Genomic DNA, 19,348 nt, shown 5'->3' on the forward strand with positions numbered 1-19,348 from the left:
GCACAGGAGGGCGCGGTACGCATCAGAGAAGCTTTGAAAACCAGTTTCATGACTGGCCAGGCTACGGCGTGAAAGTTCTGTTTGTTTCTCCTTGATGAAACCCCCCGCCCCTTGGTTCACTCTACTTCCCTGTCAGCTAACCACCCTCCCCTCCTCCCTTTAATCATTGCTTGCAGAGGCAATAAAGTCATTGCTGCTTCACAGTCATGCATTCGTTATTCATTCATCACACAAATAGGGAGATGACTAGCAAGGTAGCCCAGGAGGGGTGGTGGAGGAGGGAAGGAAAATGCCACACAGCACTTTAAGCACAGCACTTTAAAAGTTTACAACTTTAAAATTTATTGAATGACAGCCTTCTTTTTTTGGGCAATCCTCTGTGGTGGAGTGGCTGGTTGGCCGGAGGCCCCCCCACCGCGTTCTTGGGCGTCTGGGTGTGGAGGCTATGGAACTTGGGGAGGGGGGCGGTTGGTTACAGAGGGGCAGCAGTGGCAGTCTGTGCTCCAGCTGCCTTTGCTGCAGCTCAACCATACACTGGAGCATACTGGTTTGGTCCTGCAGCAGTCTCAGCATTGAATCCTGCCTCCTCTCATCACGCTGCCGCCACATTTGAGCTTCAGCCCTGTCTTCAGCCCGCCACTTACTCTCTTCAGCCCGCCACTTACTCTCTTCAGCCCGCCACCTCTCCTCCCGGTCATTTTGTGCTTTCCTGCACTCTGACATTATTTGCCTCCACGCATTCGTCTGTGCTCTGTCAGTGTGGGAGGACAGCATGAGCTCGGAGAACATTTCATCGCGAGTGCGTTTTTTTTTCTTTCTAAGCTTCACTAGCCTCTGGGAAGGAGAAGATCCTGTGATCATTGAAACACATGCAGCTGGTGGAGAAAAAAAAAGGGACAGCGGTATTTAAAAAGACACATTTTATAAAACAGTCGCTACACTCTTTCAGGGTAAACCTTGCTGTTAACATTACATACATAGCACATGTGCTTTCGTTACAAGGTCGCATTTTGCCTCCTCCCACCGCGTGACTACCCCCTCAACCTTCCCCCCCTCCCTATGGCTAACAGCGGGGAACATTTCTGTTTAGCCACAGGCAAACAGCCCAGCAGGAATGGGCTCCTCTGAGTGTCCTCTGAAGAAAAGCACTCTATTTCAACCAGGTGACCATGAATTATATCTCACTCTCCTGAGGATAACACAGAGAGATAAAGAACGGATTTTGGTTGAATGCCAGCAAACATACACTGCAATGCTTTGTTCTACAGTGATTCCCGAGTACATGTTACTGGCCTGGAGTGGTAAAGTGTCCTACCATGAAGGACGAAATAAGGCTGCCCTCCCCAGAAACCTTTTGCAAAGGCTTTAGGACTACATCTAGGAGAACCGCAAATGCCAGGGCAAAGTAATCCTTTCACATGCTTGCTTTTAAACCATGTATAGCATTTTAAAAGGTACACTCACCAGAGGTCCCTTCTCCGCCTGCTGGGTCTAGGAGGCAGCCTTGGGTGGGTTCGGGGGGTACTGGCTCCAGGTCTAGGGTGAGAAACAGTTCCTGGCTGTCGGGAAAACCGGTTTCTCCGCTTGCTTGCTGTGAGCTATCTACAACCTCCTCCTCCTCATCATCTTCTTCGTCCCCAAAACCTACTTCCGTATTGCCTCCATCTCCATTGAAGGAGTCAAACAACACGGCTGGGGTAGTGGTGGCTGAACCCCCTAAAATGGCATGCAGCTCATCATAGAAGCGGCATGTTTGGGGCTCTGACCCAGAGCGGCTGTTCGCCTCTCTGGTTTTCTGGTAGGCTTGCCTCAGCTCCTTCAGTTTCACGCAGCACTGCTTCGGGTCCCTGTTATGGCCTCTGTCCTTCATGCCCTGGGAGATTTTCACAAAGGTTTTCGCATTTCGAAAACTGGAACGGAGTTCTGATAGCACGGATTCCTCTCCCCATATAGCGATCAGATCCCGTACCTCCCGTTCGGTCCATGCTGGAGCTCTTTTGCGATTCTGGGACTCCATCATGGTCACCTTGTTTTGTACCAATAAAATAAAAACCAGCAGGATCTTATTAAAGGGAAAAAGGTAAAATACCACATTTATTGTGAATACAGAAAGAATCATAGTAAGCAGTTAGTTATAGTTATAACATTCCATTCAATATCATATTTATTCACACATTCATTCATACAAACAAACACACACACAGGTTCTGCAAGGTTGTTATCATAGTTACCAGCCTTAGAGTTGCTCATGCCAAGCCACTGGCCAGGTGGCCTGGACATGAGGAGGGAGCAGGGCCTTGTCAGATGCTCATCTGATGCTCCTGGAAGTTGGTTTGCAGAATCAGACCCCAAAGTTCTCACTTTTTAGAGTCTATTTTTATAGGAATTTCTTCCTATGCCAGTCTATGGGAATTGCTTCATCATGCTGTTGCTGAATCAATCAGCAGATAGCACATTCCTGACGGCTCCAAGATGTTATCTTGTTCTTTGGTTCTCCCATTCTTGAGGCTGTTGGGTGGATTCCAGTCTGCCCTCCGGGGGGTCCTCTGGTTATTTCCACTTGACGCCTTCTTCAGCCAATGGACACTGGATTCTTAGGCTGGCACCTCCCTGATCATTCAGTTATTATCCACACCAAGCATCCATCCACATACATCCTCTATCTCTATTTTAATCACAATTGTTAATACAACAAAAGGGTGGGGAGTCTCTGGGTGCTGTTTCTGTTGTTAGAGTATTGCTTTGAGTCTCTCTCTCTGTGAATTGCTTTGAGAACAGACTCTGTCTTAGAATGTACTAACACAATTAGCAGCTTGCAAGTTTCACACATAGAGAGAGAGAAACAGTACCAAAAACCAAGAGACCTCTTAATTAGTAATACCCTGGAATTTAAACTCTGGGGAATCAAACTCATTTGTGATTTTAATACAGAACTTCTTTAATATGATCCAACAACCTGTGCTGATGAGCTCTGCATGGTCACCTGCAGCTTGCCACGCTGGCCAAACAGGAAATGAGATTCAAAAGTTCGCGGTTCTTTTCCTGTCTACCTGGCCAGTGCATCTGAGTTGAGAGTGCTGTCCAGAGTGGTCAGAATGGAGCACTCTGGGATAGCTCCCGGAGGCCAATACCATCGAATTGTGTCCACAGTACCCCAAATTCGAGCCGGCAACGTCGATTTAAGTGCTAATCCACTTGTCAGGGGTGGAGTAAGGAAATCGATTTTAAGAGCCCTTTAAGTCGAAATAAAGGGCTTCATTGTGTGGACGGGTGCAGGTTTAAATCGATTTAACGCTGCTAAATTTGACCTAAAGTCCTAGTGTAGACCAGGGCTGATAGTGTTACCAAGGACACAAGAGGAGCCGTGTCAGAGTTGAGATGAGACTCCCAGCCCTAGAAATGGACTATTAAGCTTATCTTCACATCTATTAAATGGATACCCTGGGCAGTTCACAGTACTCAGCTGCAGTCTTGCATAGGGTTGCCAACTGTCTAATCACAGAAACCCAAACACCCCGGCCTGCCCCTTTTCCGAGACCCCACCCCACTCACTCACTCCCCCCTCCCTCCATCGCTCGCTCGCTCTCCCCCCCCCTCACTCACTTTCACTGGGCTGGGGCAGGTGGTTGGGATGCAGGAAGGGGTGCAAGGCTCTGGGCTGGGGCCAAGAGGTTTGGAGTGGGGGGGGCTCTGGGATGAGCCAGGGCAGAGGGTTGGGGTGCAGGAGGGGGTTTGGGGTACAGGCTATGGGAGGGAGTTTGGGTGCTGGAGGGGGCTCAGGGCTGGGGCAGGGGTTTGGGGTGCGGGAGGAGGTAAGGACTCCGGCCAGGTGGCGCTTACCTTGGGCAGCTCCTGGGCGATGGTGCAGTGGGGCTATGGCAGGTTCTGGCTCTGTACCACTCCGGGAAGTGTCTGGCATGTCCCTGCAGCCCCTGGGCGGGGGGCACACAGGAGTCTCTGCACCCTAACCCTGCCCCGAGTGCTGACTCTGCAGCTCCTGTTGGCCAGGAACTGCGGCCTGGGAGCTATGAGGGTGGTGCCTGCAGGCAGGGGCAGTGTGCACAGAGCCCTCTGCCCTGTCAGGGGTCACAGAGACGTGCCGGCTGCCTCCAGGAGCAGCATGGGGCCATGGCAAGCGGGGAACCTGCCTTAGCCCCACTGTGCCACCAGACTTTTAGTGCTCAAAATCTCCGGTTTGGTTTCAGTAGCCTCTGGGAGATAGAGCCTGATTCCAGGAGACTCCTGGCAAAACCAGGAGGGTTGGCATCCCTAGTCATGCAATCAGCTGGTCTCTTACAGCTCTGCCTTTGTTCAACAGAAGAAAATGCAATCAAATAAGCAGCCTCTATAGGTAATATTTTCACCAAGCAGACAAACTCTATAATGCAGTGTATATCATCCACAAGTGGCACATCGTGAAAGATTCAGTATCAAGGTTTTAAAATATATTTCTCCTGACAACTTTCCTCTACCAGGCAAGGCAGCTTACAAGCTGCTTTCAGAGTTAATAGTAATGCTTCTCCATGGGTGCAGCAATGGTGTGCCAGCTCAGCAACTGGCTTCTTTCCCATCCTCCAGGACACATCTAACCTTTGCTTGCCTGCTGATGTCCAGTTCAGTTCTCGCGGTTCACAGCTTGCGTTCTTAATGCCTTTGAATCTCAACTAACATTAAAGAAATTTCACTCTTTCTGTTGGTGAGAGTGAAAAGCTCCTTTTCTGCTGAAAATCTTTTGAAGAGGGGTTAACATTTGCAAAAGGGGGGGGGGGATTCTTTTGCTAGAAAATCTCAGCATGAAATATGGCTCTGTAGTCTTCACTTGCTCTCAGAGATAGAACTCTGCTATCAACAGCAGTTTATGCTTGTACCCTCTCAAAACTTTCTTTTCCATTTTTAGCTAGTACATTTTGTGGCACTGTTGTGGCCAGTTTTCTCTCTCTTTTGTGCCACTGTTGATCAGTAGAGTAGTATACAATGCTATTCCTTTAATCTAAAAATTGGACACTGCAATTTTTAAGGGATCAGGTCTTGTTTGCCACATAGGAACTAATAGGTATCATTATATGCCAGCAACCCGAGGCACTGTAAAGGAATTTTTCTTCTTATAGTATGGGAGATGAAAGGACAGCAAATCATGCAGCAGGAAATGAACTAGTAATGGATTTTAAAAATCTTTTCTTCCATTGGAAGTTTTGTGTGTGATGCATTATGTAGTAGCAAAAGGCATACACAGATTTTATGCAAGGGGGCACACAAGAAATGTATGTTTAACAACTATAGGCTGTGTGGAAGCTAGAGGGTTTCCAGTCAGGCTGTTGTCAGATAAATGGAGTGGCTTAGGAAGACAATGGTGATTGAACCTGTGCTACAGACCTTTACTGATAAGTATGAGTCCTACACTTGGTAGCTTTCAGGCCATGTGTGTTGGGCATGTGCTTTGATCTCTTTCTTCAGGGACTCCTTTGGGAAATTTTTGCCCTGAGACTAAAATTTCTGACTTGAGTGACATTTTAAAGTGCTCCAAAATCTACATGCTGTCTCTCATTTTACTTTAGAAGTACTGTCAAGTAAATTAGCATTAATTAAATAGAGGGAAGATGAAAGGTATTTAAGCTAATGTTTCCGTGCACAATGGGTCTGAAACAAAGGAAAGCAAATGCCTTTGTCATATGATCAAGGGGTTCCTGATACAAAACCCCTCTGCCATGAGCTGTTCATATATTTTCAGATTCTTATAATTTTCTTGGTGCAGCTCCAGTTGTGTGCCAGATTCCAGCAAACCCTTCCACTATGGGAAATCTGAGCCCTTCTCCCTGCTCCCCATGTGTATGCTAGGATCTGGGGGTGAGCTCCTCTCCCTCCCATCCCCCATGTGTTAGGTGGGATACTAAATGCCTGGGGGGTGGGGAGAGAAAATGCACTCCGCTGATGGGAGCAGTTCACATGTCTCAAAGCAATTATTGAAAGCTGTGCACATTTCCATGCGGTGCTTTGACTGACTGTACCCCGTATTCACCCATTGCACGCTATTGTAGTACTCTTTGTGCAAAGTATGCCTTGTGAGGTATCATTTGAAAACTCATAATTTGCTGGTCACTATTGTCCTGGTAAAACATGTGTAGTAACGTTGTATGTAATGTTATAAGAGTCCACTGTACGGTGTTACTAAAACATGTTCCAAGTCCAGAGAGTGGCCAAACCAGTTCCTCAAAGACATAAGGGTAAGCTGATGCCTCAGCCAGGTATAAACAAGATCAGTGGGCCAATACCTGGATAAATGGCCATTCTTTGGCAGGAAAGGGCACATGAAAAATCTATATTTAAGTGAAGAAACAGCATGGGGTTTCCATCCACATAGACTTTTTGTCTCCTGCATCTCAACAGGAGATACTTCTTAAAGGAGGGCGAGTACTATAAAAAGAAAGGGGAGATGCCCGAAGAGACCCCCTCCTCCTCTTTCTCCCTGTCCATTGATTCACAGCCCCAGAACGAAAAAAGGAAGCAGCCATTGAACTGAAGTTTGGCCAGTAAAACTGTTGAGAACATATGGTGAGAAAAACTGCTTTGAATTTAATATAGTTTGTTAGGCATTAGTTGAGTTATTTTTATTTTTCTTGTAACCATCTGACTTTTATACCTCGTTACTTAAAATTGTTACTCACTTAATCAATCTCTTTGTAGTTAATAAACTTGTTTTATTTTATCTAAACCAGTGTGTTTGATTTGAAGTGTTTGGGAAACTCCATTTGGAATAACAGGATTTGTGCATATCATATCTATTAATAAACTAATGGACCTTATATGAGCCAGTATTGTCCAGGAAAGGGCTGGGCAGTAAAAGAAATACATTTATGGAAAAAATCTGGGAGTGTGCTGGGGTCACCCTGCAGTATAATTCAGGCTGGTAAAAGCCTGGGTATGACTGGCAGGTTGCAAGTGCACACAGACATAGCTGTGAGTGACTTACATGCTAGAGGCTGATTGTGAGCAGTCCAGGAGTGGAGGCAACAACAGCAAAGCAGTGTGAAGGGCACTCCAGGTTATAGGGCAGGGATGACACAGCTACTCACTAGTCTACATTGTACACAGGTATGTCACAGTGTTCTGCTTCAGCTGAAAGCATCACACTGAGATGAATTGGCCACTTCGCGCCTCTCTGAGCCTCCTTTGCTGCAGTCCTGTAAGAAAATGGTTCTACACATCCACTAGGATGAGATTTGAAGTAGGGTGAGCTCTCTGCATCTCCAGTCTCCTGCCCCTTCCTGCATTGAGCTGGTACATGCAGTCTTCACAGCCCCACCTCCTTCCCACTTCCTCATGGCCTCTTCAAGCTTATTCAGGGTATGGAGTAGCAGGGAAGGAAGGTAAAGCTGAGGGGAAGGGTGCTCCAAGCAGCATACACTTCATGCTTTGACTGCTGATAATTTGTTAGTCACAGAAATGTAGGCCCGGAAGGGACTTGAGAAGTCTTCAAGTCCAGCCCCCTGCACTGAGGCTGGACCAAGTAAACCTAGACCATCCATGAAGGTGTTTGTCCAACCTGTCCTGAAAAATATCCAGTGACAGGGATTCTACAACCTCCCTTGAAAGCCTATTGCAGAGCTTAACTACCGTTACAGTTAGAAAAAAAAAATTCCTAATATCGAACTTAAATCTTTGTTGCTGCAGATTAAGTCCCTTACTTCTTGCTGTACTAGCTAGGATTTGTACTTTGGGCTCCTGTACACATAGACTCTCCGGCATGGGCTGCAGAGCTGGAAACTATAGTCCAGCCCTTCACTTTTATATAGCAATTTGTGTACTACAAAGCTATACTAACTGATTTCCCACGAGTCTTAGGATTCATATTAAAACATCTGATTATTTAGCAATCTTAAAACAAAGACTAGCAATTGAAAATGAAATTTGAGAAGTATGTCTTTAAAACACTCCAGAATGCCCACTTCCAAATTTTGAGTTTAGTTCTTTCTACTTCTGCAACATCATGTGGGAATGGCATTTCCTATTGGCTATCCTACAATTTACCCACACAGCTCAATATTTAACTATAATTGTAATTAAACCAGCAAAATAACCTATAAACTCCTAAAATTGAATTTTTCCTATCAATAGGGAGTTCCTAAAGCAAGAGGAGCAACAACAACTAAGTATTCATAAACCCTCAGATCTCACAATGGTATTAAGGAGGCACAACTAGGCTTGTTTCATTAGACGTGAAAGCACAACTCAGAATATAGGACACAAACACGTCACTGAGATAAAACTGAATTTAGTTGCTGAGGTGCTTTTTATGTTTCAAAAGCATTTCCGTATGCTACAGGAGAGTTAATCAGGAGACAGGGCACGGATCATACAGCTATATATATTAAAATAAGTGGTTAGATTTAAAAACCCTGGCCACTGCATTCTGTACAAGTTACAATCTCTAAAGAGCAATGTAAGAAAGACCTTAAAGTAGACAGTTTCCATCCTTAAATCTCAAAGTGGCTAAAGCATGGATCACTGCTGAAATGTCAGAAGATAAGTCTGTCTATATAGATTTCTTAGCTGAGATAAAGATTTGATATTCTTAGAAAGGCAATGACAGTCAGCTCTAAACATTCTAAAGTATATTTAAGATAAAACATTATTAATGATGTGGGTATATTCTAGGCAAAGCTAGCAGCAACACCTATTAAGTCACCTAACAATTCCCAGTATAAAAGACACAGTTTTAAGCTGCTTATAACTTCGCAAAACTTTTAACCATTTGGACTGTGATTTTTTCCATCCTGGATGTCTGTCTCAGGCTGAATTTTTTGGAAAATTTAACCCAAAATAATGTAACCATTTCTGAGAGGGCAGTTGGAGAGAGCATGGTTTTGCCCATATTAAGAAATGCTGTCAATCTTCTCTTTGAGAAGTTGAAGCGCCAACCTGCATTAAAGCAGCAACTTGAAATTTGGCAGCAGGGTGTTCTAGTGTCAAAAATATGCCTTCTGCTATGGCCAGATTATAAGCCTTTGAAAAATCAGTTTCTATATGGTTGTAGTGTTTTGGAAGCCATGTTTGACCCAGGATATTAGAGAGACAAAGCAGATGAGATGATATCTTTTATTGAACCAACCTATGCTGGTGAGAGAGACAAGCTCTCACAGAGCTGCTCTTCAGGTCTGGGAAAAGTACTCAGTGTCACAGGTAAATACAAGGTTTAGGATGTGTAGTTAAGCTATATTGTAAGAGACCATTGAAGATGAAGTGGCCAGTTAACACCTCTGCTGTCCTCAGAAAAAAAAAAAAAGCGGGGAGGAGTGGGGGGAAGGTGATGATCTGAAAGTGGCTGGCTTGAAATGTCCCTGATTTTGACATCTAGGTCAAAGATTAGGTTCAGAGGATGACTGGCTGTGTGAATTGAATGAGAGATGGCCTATGATGATCCTAAGTATGCAAATAAGGAGATAGTTGTGTTTTCTATTTTATGGGTTTAAAACCTCTCATTAACCCTTGTGATGGAGTGGCTAAAACCCACATGGGAGAACTAAGGGTGCAGGAACAACTCTGGGGCCAGGAAGCCTCAGCCCAACAGGCCTGCTGGGCCTGCTCTAGTTGGAGGAGAGACTTAAAAGGCAGTATCTTGGACACAGCAGGGTGGCTGGCAGAGAGACGCAGATCTGGGCACTCTGCTCCAGAGGGACTATGACAGAATGGCATTCCCAGGGGCTGGAACCTAGAGTTGCCAACCCTCCTGGATTGGCTGGGAGTCTCCTGGAATTGGAATTGATCTCTCAGTGGCTACTGAAACCAATCTGGGAGATTTTAATAGGCCGCTAAAAGTCCAGTCAGCAGCACAGCAGGGCTACCTGCCCTGTCTCCACACAGCTCCTGGGAGTGACTGGCATGTCTGGCTCCTAGACACAGGGGCTGCCAGGGTCTCTGAAAGCTGCCCCCTTCCTGAGGGGGTTTCTGCATGCTGCCCCCATCCCAAGCACCGCCCCTGCACCTCCCATTGACAAGGAACTACGGCCAGTCGGAGCTGCGGAGGCACTGCCTGCAGGCAGGGTTGGTGTGCAGAGCCGCCTGGCCGCCCTGAGCTTAGGATCCAGACATGCCAGTTGCTTCCGAGAACTGCCTGAGGTAAACATTGTCCAGCAGAGCCTGCACTCCTCCCCCCGCCTCCTGCACCAGCCCTGAGCCCCTTCCTGCAGCCAAACTCCCTCCCAGAGCCCACACCCTGAACCCTCTCCTGCACCCCACGGCCTGCCCCAGGCTCAGCCCGGAGCTCCAATCCACACTCCAAATCCCTCGGCCCCATCCCAGAGCCTGAACCCCCTCCCACACACCAACCCCCTACCCCAGTCCAGTGAAAGGTAGGGGAGAGTGAGCAACAGAGGGAGAGGGAATGGAGTGAATTGGGGTGGGGCAAGGGTTTGTGTGATTAGATAGTTGGCAACCCTAATGGAACCTAGTGAAGTAAGAGATCCCAGGATCCCCTGGCCCCATATCATGAGGCAGGGCTACTGCCACAGACTGTAACTGCTCGGCAGGAGCCCTCACTCAGCTCACAATGGGTGGAGAAAGCAAGTGTAACCCTTCTGCCCATCAGAGTTGGCAGCAACAAGGGCTGGGTTCAATATCTAGGGGATTCATTCCAATAACACAATGGAAACTGGCTGGAGCCCCCACCCAGTGACCTGGGACAAATATATACCACCCCTGCTGGGCGCCTCCAAGAGGCAATACTTCCCCTCTCGCAAGCACATAGTCTGAGTGTAGCAAAAAGCCTTTTAATAACAGAGAGAAACAATGTGGCATTATGTTGGGGAAACACCACCAACAGGATTCGTAACACAACCCATGAGCAAAAGAAACCACCCCATGCAAATTGGGGCGTGTCCTTTCCCTTTGGTTCTTGAGTCCAGCAACCCCAAAGTCCAATGACCCAAAAGTCTCTGTCCCTGGTCAGGGCAGCCCCAGAGTTCAAAAGTTTATCTGCAGAGCTTTACCTCCCAACCTGGGTGGAGATGGGGGGGGGGGGGTGGAAGAGAGAGGTAAGGGGCACCTTACATGATCTGAAGCTGACCGCCCCACAGCTCCATAGGCCTTCGCTCCGCCAGCCAACCCACAAACTGCTTCCCTCAGCTCTGCTGCTCTGCTCCACCAGCCGGTCCACAAACTGCTCCGCTCCATGTCCCATGAGCAGCTCCCACCGTCCTATGAACTGCTCCACCAGCCTGTCCACAAGGCACTCCAGCCGTCCCACAAACTGCTCCACAATATAGCTTCAGGCTCCCCCACCACTGAACACAATGCTCAGTGATTTCAGCTCTTAGTCAGTTCAGCTCTTTGGTGAATTCAGCTTGTAGTAGGGGGGGCCTCAGTGCTGGTGCACCATTAGCCCAAAATGAGCTCAGCAGCCTGTAACTAGACTCCTAATAGAATCAAAATTAGCTCTGATACTCCACAGTGGAGAGAGGAGGAAGTGCAATTAGCATATAAGGCCCTCACCCAGGGGCCCATGTATTAACCAAGTATTAACACTTGTCCCCAGCCTCTCTCAATTCACAGAGTTTTGGAACCCATGACCCTTGCCTAGCGAGTGCTACTTAGTTGATGGTGAGTCCCTCCATCATAACAAAAGGCCAAGTACAGTTCCAAGCACAGTTCCCATAATCAGGGTAATAACAATTTATTCTTCCTGCCCCAATAACAGAGACACTGGGGATCCCACAGCAGCCAAAGTGACCATTTGGAGCAGCTATGGCCTCATTCTAGATGGGGTGGGTGTGTCCATGCAAATGAGATCGGCCCCTGAAGTTCTTTTCCACAACTTGCCACACCTCACCACCAGATGTCAGGGTGGAGCTCATCCTGACACTGCTTACACAAGCATAACAGCCCAGTCCTGCTGAAGGAAATAAGGCCATCAGAGAAGCAAGGAAGAAAATAAAAATGGGGCAATCTGGAGCTAGAGAAGCTGCTGAAGTGGGTAGTGGAGAGCCAACAGCAACAGAGTCATTACTGCAACAGCTGACCACCCAACTCAAGCAGCTCAAAAGCAACAGCAGCAGCAATTCATCCAAGAGCTGACCACTCAACACCACCACCACCTTGTCCAGTGGATCACTCCTTTAAGGCGGCCCCAGACCTTGCCATAACACATGCAAAACCTGCAGATGTACCTCTGCTGCTCTGATAATTAATACTCCCCACAACATACCTTTCAGGACCCAGGAGTCCTACACATACCTATCACAACATGTGGTGTACCTCAATAAATGCCCCAATAATAACTGTGAGTGAAACCAGACAATCACTGCACTCTCAGATGAACTCACACTGAACAAGACTAAGAGACAAAAACACCGTATCATGCAGGGACGAACACTTTTCACAAAGTGATCACTCTATGTCTGACCTCTCAGTCCTCAATGGAAACCTGCACAACACCTTCAGAAGATGAGCCTGAGAGTATAAATTCATAACTTTGCTAGCCAATTAGTGTTGCCACACCACCACATGTATTGGATAAGGTGATTTTGGTCCCTGCTGAAGGAGCTCTCACCCCCACATCTGCCCTGTCTTGCCCAGTAATTAATCCTGTCCCCCATCAGTTCTATCACCACCCCATCATGTCATCCCTCTACCCCATCAACTCCCCCAATACTTTCAGTTCGCCCTTCCAGTACTCACTGCATCTTCCCAGAACAATACAGCCCTCCCCATCCCATCAGTCCCCAGCCTCCTCACTTTGCCCCCAGGCCATAGTTCAGCCCTCCCAGCTTCACCCCTGCTCCTCTTAGGGTTCTTCACCCTCCCCAGGCCTCTCCCACTTCCACCTCCCAGGCTGGCAGGAGAATTCCAGATTTCTAGGGCTGACAGCAGGGACCCCAGGGACTGGCTGTGGCTCACACTGTCAGCCCCGGGCTGACTGACTGTCGGACCCCTGGCCACACTGCCTGGTTGGACTGACACTGGGAGCTCTGGCTGCCACAGCACTTTCTAAGTAAAAATTAATTCCGACTTTAATTCATTCTGGGGATACAACTCTCAAATGTCAGGATTTTTTTCAGCTGTGGATGAAAAAAAAAAAAAACAAAACCCTGACATTTGAGAGCTCTATCCTGAAATCATGAGTCGGGCTTAATTTTACTTAGAAATTGCATCTCTCATGACTAATTCAGGAGAGTTGGCATGTCTGCAACAAGCTGCAACTCACTAACCCCCCCTGCTTTGTCCTATGATGGCAGAGGTGTTACTTGGCCACTTCACGTCGAATGGTCTCTTACAACACGTGCTAACTGCTTATGCTAAACAATCTGTTACACCTTGTATTTAGCTGTGACTGAGTACCTTTCCCAGCCCTGAAGAGGAGGCCTTTGAAAGCTTGTCTCTTTCACCAAAAGTAGTTGGTCCGATAAAAGATATTACCTCACCCACCTGCTTGCTCTAGTTTCTACATGATCAGTAGAGACTTGCTGAAGTTTTAGCACTAAATTACTCAAAGATTCTACCCTTGTTGGGCATGCACCAGTCCAGGGCTGAACAGGACTTTCCCTGCAATTGCAACTCTGTGCTGCTGCCTGGATGCCCAGGGCTGGGTCCAGGCACTGGAACTGAGGGCAAGGAGCTTGTCTCTTCTGTGCTCCCAGTGACCTCCTCCACCCCCGCTGACACCCGGGCAATGTGAAGGAGGAAGATGCCTGATTCAAATGCAGAGGCGGTAAGGGATGGACTTGGTTGGGGGGGTGGGGAAAGTGGATTGGGACAAGGAGCCCGGGAGAGGGGGAGGAGTGGGAGTTTTGGTGGGGGTAGACTGGGACTGGTTGGGCCAGGGGGCTGAGAGCTGGTGGGAGGAGTCAAGGTAGATTTGATGAGGAGTCTGGGTAGGGATGGAGAATTGGGACACAGAGCCAGAAGTAGGGCTGAGACAGGACTGGAACAGGGACAGGGGAGGGAATGAAGCAGAAGAGGTCAAGTTGCGGGGAGGATGCAGAAGGTTCTCTGCCCACCAGAGCTCACTCTTCTCCAGACCCTGCAATGGAGCCCAAGATTCCTGAGCCTCACCAGTCCACTGCTACCAGCAAATACCTATGAAACCCCTGGGTCTCTCTCTGTGTGTGTGTGTGTGTGTGTGTGTGTGTGTGTGTGTGTGTGTGTGTGTGTGTGTGTGTGTGTGTGTGTGTGTGTGTGTGTGTGTGTGTGTGTGTTAGCCCCCTCCAGAGTTGATCCACATAAAGAATGACAACTGACTATTTCTGTTACTCCATGATAATCGTGCTATCACTTACTCCATCAACTCAAATGGCTGAGGTCAGTGGAGCGTGTCCCATCTTTTCTCCCTTCTCTGTGAGGACGTGGGTGTTGGGAAAGGCTTAGGTAGTGGTACTGTGGGACTTTTGTGGAAACTGAGTGGGGAGGTTAATTAACTGTTGTCATATGTATATCATCACAATCAATATTTCTATGTATTTTCACCCTTCATTGTTGTGGCACACCATCCAAATGCTGTGTTGGGTACAGAATTATTAATTTCCCAATGCTTTTCTGTGATCTTCTCCCTATAGCATCTGAGCGCTTCACAATCAGTAATGAATTTCTCTTCACAATACTCCTGTGCGGTAGGCTGGCATTACTATGTTTGCATGTTATAGATGGGATTACTGAGACTGAAAGATTAAGGTGAAAATTGGCCAAAGTGTCCACTGATTTTTATTTTTTTGGGGTGCCCAACCTGTGTTGTGTAGGGCCTGGTTTGTCCAAATACTTAGCATTTTTATTAGACTTTATGTATTCAGGCACAGATCTCACTGATTTCAGCTGCAGCTGTGAATGATCTGCTCCACAAATCTGGTCCCAGGTGTCTCAAGGCAGGCACCCAGAAAATGAAGAAGATACAGTTAATGATCATCTGTGAAAACTCTGGCCTAAGTGACTTGCTCAGTATTTCACAGCACTCTATGGCAGAGGAAGGGATAGGGATCCAGTTCTCCAGAGTGGCATTTAGCTGGATGGAATTTCCTTGATGAGTCCTGTGGGAAAAAATAGTAAGTGATCCTGTAATTCAAGACTGTATCAGGCATGTACACAAGGGGGATGAATTAAGGTTGCGTAGACCATCTTAATTCTGGCATTTCCTAACTTTCAAGTACTTGAATTTTCCACCTTAATGTTTTTAAACACAGATTTTTTTATTGTAATTTAAAATGCAGTGGGGTGTGTCTGTATAAACTCTTTACAAATAAAAGAAATGACCAAGTAATCTAGCTTCACAAATTTGGACATCTCTGGATGAGGGTTTGCAGTGATAAAGATACTTAGGTGCCCTGGCACAAGTCTTCTGCTATCACTTAAAATCTCATAAATTATATCCTGAACTTCAAACTAGCTTTATCTATCTCCAAAACCAAGTGGTTCTTGACTGCCCCTTTCATCCAAGGCTTAAAGTGAACTAAGTTCCATGAGGTCATAGATGTAAACAAAAGGGGGCTGAAGGGGCCTGAGGAGAGTCATTCAAAAGACAGAAGCTATTTTAGCCTTAGCAATTTGTTACACTGATAAAATTTCAGCTCTGGGAAGCAATAAACGTAGCACAAAACAATGCAAAGGCCATTTTGTAAGCCTTTCCCATATCACTTCTGAAGGTTTGTCACCCACATCCATGCATTTTTCTTTTGGCTGATGTGAACTTGGTTCCCACCCTGCAAACGCTTATGCACATTCTTAACTTTCTGTACTTGAATAGTTCCACTGAAGTCCGTGTGTCCATTATTTGCAGTATTGGCTGAGTTGCTACAATATATATGTCAGCCTATAGGTGTTAGCAAACTTTTACTGTTTCATAGTGTTTGTTTGATTGATTGGCAACATAATCAAACTGCATTGCTTCTTGGATTCTGAACAAATGTTTCTGATATCTATTTTCAAATACTTGGGCAGCTCTACTTCTTTTAAGTGAGTATACTTCCTATTATCTTTTGAAATTTTACTCTAAGTTTGGGGTGAGGGAGTTTTGTAAAGAGAATTATGGTCCTATACGATTATTTCATGTTAAATTGGTGAATTAGCATTTAAAAAGTGGTGACAATTTGACACGGTTACATAAAAATGTGTTGGGGCAGTATGATTTTGCTTGAAATAGCTTGTATGTTTTCACTGACTACGAACCTCAGTCATATCTGCTGCCTTCTGATGTAAGTACTTGCTCTTCAAAATCACTAATACAGAGTATGTAAGTACTGAGAGGCTGAATCACTTTCTCTGTTAAAACTCCCTATTTTCATGGTTTATTCATTTGCTGTAGAAAAAAAACGAAACAAAACCCCATGGAAAACAAGGTCCAGGCAGCAGAGAAACAGTTTTTAACTTTTATAAATAGTCTAGATATTTCCTTTTGCTGTTTTCAAGTTTTTTTATAGGTCTTCACTGTGGTCATTCTAAGAATCACAGTACCATCTTCATAAGCAATACTTCATGGTATGACACCAATTATTTGACAACACTGATTGGTAATTAGGACAGAGCAATAACCAGAATATTGTGTTCCAGAGCTGGCATTTTGGGGAATGGCCACATGTTCATACCAGCTTGTGACATTCATTGGCAGGAATGGTGTTTTGAAAGTGAACACTCAGTTTCCTCATTTTGGCCCATCTCTAGTTTTCATTACTAGTTATATATCCTAGACAGAAGGAGAATGGGGATGGCAAGTGCTTGTTGACACACTTTTCCTTAAGCTAAATTAATATTGAACAGTAGGAAATTGATTAAATGAACCAGCCAATGAGTCAGCAAAGTATTAAGTGAAGGAAGTGCAAGCCTAACAATTGATGAGATGTGTTTTAATATCTAAACTCTGCACAGTGTTTGCTTTCTTGGATTGGAAATTTTAAATGTCTCTCTAAAAATTACTTCATATCATTGCCCCACTAAATAAAGAATGGCCTCTTTGACCGTGTAAACTGTTTGTGCATCAAAATATATCCATAAGAGTACATCCCAGATAGAGCTTGGTTATGGAAAGAAAAGAGTTCATACACACAGCTTTACATTACAATAGGTTTTCATTTCATTCACATATTGACACTAATCTCACACAATTCACCTTCTTGGTCAAATACTATTACACATTATAGCATGAGTGCCCTGGACAGTTGTTCTTTAAAAGTGCCCTTTTAACAGTTGCTTGTATGCAGGTCTGCTAATATTAGGATTGCCAGGTGTCCGGTTTTCGACCGGAATGCCTGGTCGAAAAGGAAGCCTGGCAGCTCCAGTCAGCATGCTGACCGCGCCGTTAGAAGTCCAGGCAGCAGCGCAGAGGGGCTAAGGCAGGCTTGCTTCCTGCCATGGCTCCGTGCGGCTCTCAGAAGAAGCGGCATATCCTTCCTCCTGCTCCTATGCATAGGAGCAGCCAAAGGGCTCCACACACTGCCCCTGCCCAGGTGTTGGTTTTGCAGCTCCCGTTGGCCAGGAACTGCAGCCAATGGCAGCTGCAGGGGCGGCGCCTGCAGACGAGGCAGTGCACAGAGCTGCCTGGCTGCATCGCCAAGTATAAGCTAGAAGGGGGACATGCCACTGCTTCTGGGAGCTGCTTGAGTTAGGCGCCATGGGGACCCTGCACCACTGACCCCCTCCCATGCCCCAACCACCTGCCCCAGCCCTGAGCCCCCTCTAGGGTTGCCAACTTTCTACTTCACACAAAAGCGAACACCCTTGCCCTGCCCCCTGCCCCACCCCTCCTCTGAGGCCCTGCGCCAGCCACACCCTTTCTCCTAGGCTCTGGGATGGGGGGTGGAGCTGAGGGGTTCAGAGTATTGGAGGGGGCTCCAGGCTGAAGCAGGGGGTTGCAGTGTGGGAGGGGGTACGGGCTCTGGGCTGGGGGTGTGGGTTCCAGGGTGGGTCCAGAAATGAGAGGTTCAGGGCACAGGAGGGGGCTCCGGGCAGGGGGTTGGGGTATGGGGGGGTGAGGGCTCTTGCTGGGGGTCCTGGCTCTAGTGTGGGACTGGAGATGAGGGATTTTGGATACAGGAGGGGGCTCCAGACTGGATATGAGAGGTTCAGAGGGCAGGAGTGGGATCAGAGCGGGGGCAGGGGGTTAAGGCATGGGGGGAGTGAGGGCTCCAGCTGGGGGTGATGGCCCCGGGTGTGGGGCTTGGGATAGGGAGTTTGGGGTGCAGGAAGGTGCTCTGAGCTGGGATCAAGGGGTTCAGAGGGCAGGACAGGGCTCAGGTCTGGGGCAGGTGGTTGGGGTGCAGGAGGGGGTCAGGATTGCAGGCTCCAGGCAGCTCCCGGAAGCAGCAGCATGTCCCTCTTCTGGGTCCTACGTGGAGGCATGGCCAGGCAGCTCTGCACACTGTCCCAGCCACAGGCAATGCCCCAACTGCAGGCACCGCCCCCACAGCTCCCATTGGCCACAGTTCCCAGCCAGTGGAAGCTGTGGAACTGGGCGGGGGAAGTGTGGGGGCAGCCAGAGGGCTCCGTACACATAGGAGCCGGAGTGGGGACATGCCGCTGCTTCTGGGAGCCGCACGGAGCCACACCAGGCAGGGAGTCCGCCTTAGCCCTGCCACACCACCAACCAGACTTCTAACAGGCTGGGTCAGTAGTGCTGAGTGGAGCCACCAGGGTCCCTTTTTGACTGGGCATTCTGGTCAAAAACCGGACACATGGCAACCCTAGCCACAGCCAACTTTCACACTTGGAAATTTTACTTTTGTGTCACCCCTCACTTTGTCCCCTTATTCCAAAGATCCTGTCCACAGTAGCGTGGTGCTTGCTGATAAATATGGTAAGTGTTCTTCGAGGGCCACTGCAGGGTGGATGTGGTCCATTCCCAATAATTGATGAGGAGGTGTCAATACCAAGAGAGGGAAAATTGCTTTTGTAGTGAGCCAGCCACTCCCAGTCCCTATTCAAGTGGTAAGTTTGAAAATGAATTGTAGTGCTGCAGTTTCTCTTTGAAGTCTGTTTTGGAAGGTTTTTTTTGTTGTTGAACCAATCCCTGTAACAAACCCCATTGCCTACTCTGTCCCCATATTTGCTCTAGCAACACCATCATAGGACCCAATCACATCAGCTACACCTTCAGGGGCTCATTCACCTGCACATCCACCAATGTGATATATGCCATCATGTGCCAGCAATGCCCCTCTGCCATGTACATTGGCCAAACCGGACAGTCTTTACATAAGAGAATAAATGGACGTAATCAGACATCAGGAATGGTAACATACAAAAGCCAGTAGGAGAACACTTCAATCTCCCTGGACATTAAATAACAGATTTAAAAGTAGCCATCCTTCAACAACAACAAAAAGCAATTTTCCCTCTCTTGGTATTAACGCCTCCTCATCAGTTATTGGGAGTGGACCAC

The 19,348-nt window shown here is 47.2% G+C and overlaps 1 protein-coding gene across 1 annotated transcript; it reads right to left on the reverse strand.

Moving 5' to 3' along the window:
• Positions 1-318: 318 nt before the first annotated feature.
• On the reverse strand, positions 319-1,916 carry LOC311518567 (uncharacterized protein; the record flags this gene model as incomplete). Its single annotated transcript, XM_084624495.1, has 2 exons — positions 1,465-1,916; positions 319-875 (listed from the first exon to the last, which is right to left on the reverse strand). Exons 1-2 carry the CDS (start codon positions 1,868-1,870, stop codon positions 319-321), a joined length of 963 nt encoding a protein of 320 aa, XP_084480621.1. The 5' UTR covers positions 1,871-1,916.
• Between the last annotated feature and the right edge of the window lie 17,432 nt (positions 1,917-19,348).

Source organism: Lepidochelys olivacea (genome assembly GCF_965140295.1).
Source record: "Lepidochelys olivacea isolate rLepOli2 genome assembly, chromosome: 3".
Classification (NCBI taxonomy): Eukaryota; Metazoa; Chordata; order Testudines; family Cheloniidae; genus Lepidochelys; species Lepidochelys olivacea.